Source organism: Capsicum annuum, chromosome 9 (genome assembly GCF_002878395.1).
Source record: "Capsicum annuum cultivar UCD-10X-F1 chromosome 9, UCD10Xv1.1, whole genome shotgun sequence".
NCBI lineage: Eukaryota > Viridiplantae > Streptophyta > Magnoliopsida > Solanales > Solanaceae > Capsicum > Capsicum annuum.
In genome coordinates this window covers 204,357,462-204,363,539 of record NC_061119.1, presented here as the reverse complement: position 1 = coordinate 204,363,539, position 6,078 = coordinate 204,357,462, and the positions used below count along the sequence as shown (strand labels likewise).

The 6,078-nt window shown below is 35.6% G+C and overlaps 1 protein-coding gene across 4 annotated transcripts in view; it reads right to left on the bottom strand.

Moving 5' to 3' along the window:
* LOC107854023 (zinc finger protein CONSTANS-LIKE 9) overlaps nt 1–5,295 on the bottom strand; it is a 10,954-nt gene extending 5,659 nt beyond the window's left edge. Inside the window, exons 1-4 of one of the 4 annotated variants that reach the window (XM_016699026.2) lie at nt 5,090–5,295; nt 3,130–3,194; nt 2,162–2,852; nt 928–1,158 (exon numbers count right to left, since the gene is read on the bottom strand). In XM_016699026.2, coding sequence (XP_016554512.2) covers nt 928–1,158; nt 2,162–2,734 — 804 coding nt within the window. In that variant the 5' untranslated portion in view covers nt 2,735–2,852; nt 3,130–3,194; nt 5,090–5,295. Of the gene's footprint in view, nt 1–927; nt 1,159–2,161; nt 2,853–2,957; nt 3,099–3,129; nt 3,195–5,089 lie in introns of those variants that run through there. The other 3 variants (XM_016699027.2, XM_016699024.2, XM_016699028.2) reach the window with 3 other exon arrangements.
* Nucleotides 5,296–6,078: the final 783 nt, after the last annotated feature.

The following is a 6,078-nucleotide window of genomic DNA, read 5'->3' as shown; positions in this document are numbered from 1 at the left end:
GACATAAATTTTCAGAAAAGGTTACACCTTTTGAATGAACCATTGCCTCTTTTCAGAAGAGGCATCTTGTGGCTATATAAACCTGCTTTCATCAACAGGTTTTGGTACGAAAATTTCAGAATAAAAACACTCTTCTTGCCTTAAAAATATTCTGTGTGATCACTCAAAATGTTCAGCGAGTTAGAAGATATTCCAGTTGTTTAAGGTACCGCTACAATTGATTTGTTTGGCCATTTTATCCTGGAAGGAAAATTCCGCAACCTCGGGTACACTGAGGGGAATTATTTCCTTAAGGAAAGTCCGTGAATTCGGGCGACTTGGCCATTTCTGTTTCATCTTGATTTCTGAAAATAAAATACACTTCGAAGAAAGATCACTTTGATCTTGTGTTGAGGGTATTTTTTGTACTTCATTGAGTTCTTGTTTTAAACTTGAACTAGTTGAAGTTGTTCTGCATATACAGATTTTGCGTACCCGTAGAAGGAAATAACACATACAATAAAAGAATGTCACTGAGCGACTAGGAATAAGACCAGACCAACCATTGTACAGGTAAAATAGGGCTGGACTAGCGTTCTTCCTTTAAGAAATATGTAAAAAGGTTCATGCAATAAATTGCTAATAAAGACCAGGTCCCTAGCCGATGACAATTGAGTGTGGCATTCTTTCTCTTCCCTTTTCGTCACAAACAAAAGAAGGCACTAACTAGAGAAGTAAAGAACATTTTTGTGGACATCCTTCATCGTGAAAACAAATGTCCATACTAACAAGATTAGGACGAGAGAGAATGTCAAGTAATTGATCTTGATCCAGCTAATATTAATAGTGATGGCATGTTATTTGCATGAAAAATTATGAGGCAGCGGAAAGTATATGACAGTTGGAAGTATATGCAGGAGAAATGATGCAGTTAACCCTCAGACCCACCTCAGCAGCATTGGGGATATCCTGGCAGCTAGAGTCGGTACCTTTTACGTCTTTCATCTCGAAGAAGCAATCAAAATTTTCATTCTCAAATAGCTCATCTGGATAATTGAGAGAATCCCCAAATAACTCTTCATAATTCTGAATACCCATGTCCACCGAATCCATAATGAGGTTATCACAGAAAGGATCCTCCTCAAATAAACTAGAGCCTTTTGCTCCCATATAGAATCCCTGACAATAAAAGAGTTGCTAAGACTTAATTATTTGGCGCAGCGATGTATGATGATTTGACAGGATAAAAACAAAAAAAAACGTGGAAAAAAATTCATTTCTAAAAATGGTATCATCAATATAAAATGGTCCAAACTTGCATATAAAAAACTATCCAGGTAACCTTCTGACAGGTAACAAAATCAGGACTAAAAATCTCTGAAGAATGGCACTTCTCAATTTAGTGGGACAAGTCAAATGATTTCAAGAGAAACAAGGTGAACACATGCTAAATGCAATCAAATGCTAAATAAAGAATATGGAATTCTTCTGATGATAGAAGACAATGTCAGAAATTAGAGTTTATCTTTCCTCAATCATTTTGACTCTCGTAGAACTCCACTAGTTTCCAGTGTAGTGTAATAAAAGAACAGTGCACTGTCAAATCCAAAATCAAGTTTGTTAGGGAATCCCAGTAGAACAGCTGTTGCAAAACAACCTCGGGTTAAAGGAGCCAGCAGCACAACACTAATAAAAAGTGGGAGACGTTTATATCAACAGTCGATCACCATAGCTTCACAAGGAAAACGACACTAATATCTTCCAGAAACATGGGAATCAGTTCCACAAAGTTCCAAGTGAAATTTCAGTATTGAAACAAAACTGGCTTAACATATAAACAGACATTCAAATTTGGCCTCAGCTTGCAAGTAACCACTCCAACTTTAAGAGTGCACATCTAGACACCTCAACTTGGTCACAGCTGGCAACTAAACACTCCAACTCGTCACCACAGTGTCTCGTGGACATCCAACGCTGACATGACTAATAAATTTGGAGGTGTCTAGATGAACATTTTGTAAGTTGGGGTGTTCAACTGACACAGTGGATGCGAGTTGAGGTGTCTAAGCATGCATACTCAGAGTTGGAGTGTTTACTTGTCAATCGAGGCCAAGTTTGAGTGTCTGTATGTGTATTAAATCTATTCACTTCTATTAAAACCATCACTGAAAACTCAGATTACCTTTGACGAAGATCCGATAGGTGGTTCCAGATTATGCAGCTTGTTGTCAAAAGTAGGCATAGACGATTCCATTAAAAGATTCGATTTGTCAGAAATATTCATTTCACTCACTTCAACTGCAGCAAACACATTTTGTGAGTTGTCCTTTCCTTGAGGATCTTGACCATCCCTAGGGCGGTTATCATTGATGCTCATTGAACCCATTCTCTGTTCACAAGTATCACCGACTGAAGGGTCATCTAATAGAAATGACCAGATATTAGAAAGTTCAGCAGCGGAAGGACATCCCGTATAACTACTAAGTGCTTGCCTCTTGTGCATTGTTGAACCTGAACTAGAACTAGCATGACCTGACCAATCACAGTTCTGGCAAAGCGATGTTCGCTCCTCGATGCATCTAACAACAGCTGGTTGTGAATTACATCTTTCACATATAAGCGTCCTGGAATGACGTTGCGAAAGAGCATTTGCAGAATGGACATTTCGATCACATGACAAACATAAACAAGCTGCATCAGACCGGCAATATACAATCGATCTTTGCTCTCCACAGTATTCACATATATAACCCATAACTTCTTTTTTTCCCCAGTTATTCTAGACCAGAATCAGTCTACAGATCTTCAGCCTTCAAAGCACAAAATTTCAAACTTTATGTGACCGAAGATGATTTCTCAACTGATATCGTTATCTGCAATAAGGAATAAGAATCTGCATTATCAAAACAACAACAACAACACACCTAGTGTAATCCCACAAGTGGGTTTGAGGAGGGTAGAGTGTACGCAGACCTTACCCCTGCCTTAGAAGGGTAGAGAGGTTGTTTCCGATATACCCTTGGCTCAAGCTAAACCATATCAAAGAAATAACGGAGGTGACAAAATCATGGCAAAAAACTATAGAAAGCATGACAAACCATTCCAGAAAAAAGCTAATGAGGTAAAAAGATGCAATTTTTAGTATAGTACATGTTTATCCTTCATATCCAGATATCTTTCCCCATCCAAAATACGAAAATTCACCTTCATTCAAACTAAAGATCTGGTCAGCAAAATAATACTACATTTAAACACAACTTAAAGAGAATGGAAAAAGAAAAATCAACTGTGCCACTTTAGTCAATAAAGGGAAAAAGTGGTATAAACTATAAATGAGAATCAAGCATCCAGACAAACAGTGTAGAACTTTCACAGTCACAACCTTCTTTCTTTCTAAGCATCATTATTATCCACAACAAAAAAACAAAAAAATGACATTTTTTTTCCTAATTAAAATATCTTAAGCTAGAGGGGATAAAAATTTTGAACAACAAGGGAAAGTAATCATTAACAAAAGACATCAAAAAGCAAAGGGATAGAGCTCAAGAGAAGCATAGAGAAAGATCTAAACAATGGAAATTTGTGAAACTTCAAGATTATCAGCAACTACAAACAGATCAAAAACAAGAAACACCAAAGCAATCCAAACATAGATTCAAGAAAAGCAAACTCAATGAAAAAACATCAAAAAAAGAAATTATTTTTGACAAAACATTCAAGAAACAGAACCCCATGTCAAAAGTAGGACTTAAAAACAAGGGAAGTTTGAGAAACTTCAAAATTATCAGCAACACACAAAAAGATCAAATAAGAAACACCAAAGCAACCTCAACAAAGATTCAAGAAAAGAAACCTCAATGAACTCCAAGAAAATAAAAAGTTTTGACAGAACATTCAAGAAACAGAACCCCATGTCAGAAGTAGGATTTACAAGCAATCTTAAACAATGAAAGTTGGGAAAAGGTTCGAAATATATCTAAACTTTGGCAAAATTTGTTGTAACATGCCTCAACTTTGTGGGGGTCCCTATGGCCCCCCTCGCCTATTTATTACCGTATTTCTACGGCATATATTTGTATATTTGTTCCGCTGGACCACTGCGTGATACACGCACACTGAGCGGGTAAGGATCTGAAGTGGTCCAGCTGGAAAGATATATGCCACAAAATATGGTAATAAATAGTTGAGGGGTCATAGGACTAAAGTTGAGGCATGTTACAACAAATTTCGCCAAATTTTAGATATATTTCTGACTCTTTTCCCTATGAAAGTTTGACAAACTTCAAAATTATCAGCAACACACAAGCAGATCAAAACAAGAAACAGCAAAGCAAACCAAACACAGATTGAAGAAAAGCAACCTCAATACAACAATAACAACAACATATCCAAACCCCCACAAAATGAGGTTTGGGGAGTGTAGAGTATACGCAGACCTTACCTCTGCCTCAGAGGCAGAGGCAGAAAGACTGCTTCCGATAGACCCTCGACTCAAGAAAAATCATCCAAAGCAATCCAAAAGCAACCTCAATGAACTCAAAAACAAACAAAAAAAGCATTCTTGACAAAACATTCAAGAAACAGAACCCCATGTCAAAAGTAAGATTTACAAGAAATCTTAAACAATGAAAGTTTGACAAACATCAAAATCATCAGCAACTCACAAACAGATCAAAACAAGAAACAACAAGCAACCTCAATACAACAATAACAACACCATATCTAGTATAATTCCACAAAGTGGAGTGGTAGAGTGTACGTAGACCTTACCTCTACCTCATAGGTAGAGAGGTTGTTTCCAATAGACCCTCGGATCAAGAAAAATCATCCAAAGCAATCCAAAAGCAACCTCAATGGACTCAAAAACAAACAAAAAAAAAAAAGCATTCTTGACAAAACATTCAAGAAACAGAACCCCGTGTCAAAAGTAAGATTTACAAGTAATCTTAAATAATGAAAGCTTGACAAACTTCAAAATTATCAGCAACACAAACAGATCAAAACAAGAAAACAACAAGCAACATCAACAAAGATTCAAGAAAAAGCAACCTTAATAAACTCAAAAAGAACAGAACTTAAAAATACATTCAAGAAAGGTAACTAACTGTACCTGATATAACAGTTAAGCTGACTAAAACGATCAACACAAGAAAAGAAACAAGTACAGATAACCACTTTTACAGCAGCTTTTTTTCAAGAAAACCCTTAAGCAAGAAAGATAAACCTTTCTAAATATCTTTCTCTATATGTGTGTTGGTTGGTTTTTGAAAGTGTTTTTTATTTTATTTTATTTTTTGGTATACATGTAACTATGTATATGCTGATGAAGTGTAGAGTTGTGATAATATCTACAAATAAAATAATATTAAAGTTGATAAAAAAGTGCAAGAGAGAGAAAAGAGTAGAGGGGGGTGTCATGTGGGACCCTGTCCTTTTCATGAAAAGGAAAAGTTAGGCCCCCACCCCACCCCAACCCAACCACCCTCTTTGGTAGAAAAGTGTATGATGTGGCACCATATCTTTCCTTGATATTTTTAGTCTTTGTTGCAAAAAGAAAAAGGAAATCAAAAGCATTTTGGTAGATGTTATGAATAATTTAGATATTTTAGAGGGAGTGGTCGAAAATGATCTCTTATGAACACTTATAAATTCGTAATAATAATAATAATATATTGATAATATTAAAAAAATAGTAGCATCAACAAATAATATGATAACTAAAGCAAAGAAAATGATATATAATATTAAAAATCAAAGAATAATATAGTAGGAGATAATAATAATAATAATATAAGGGAATTAGATAATGTTTGACTTTAAATCTTTGTGTATAGAGGTATTTCTTAATGAGCTGTAGGTGTTTCATGTCTTATCTAATCACATTTATCTCTAATTATAGTCACTATAGTTAACATCTCTTGTATCTTTCTCTTCACATACTTGAATCATATTAGCTTCGTGTCTCTCATTTTCTCCACCATGAAAGTCATTTTTATTTTGTCCCGAATAATCTTATTTTTGGCCTTGTCTCTCCAAGTATACTCATATCTCGTTTCTGCTACTCTCATCTTTTGAACGTGTAAATTCTTGACAACCAAC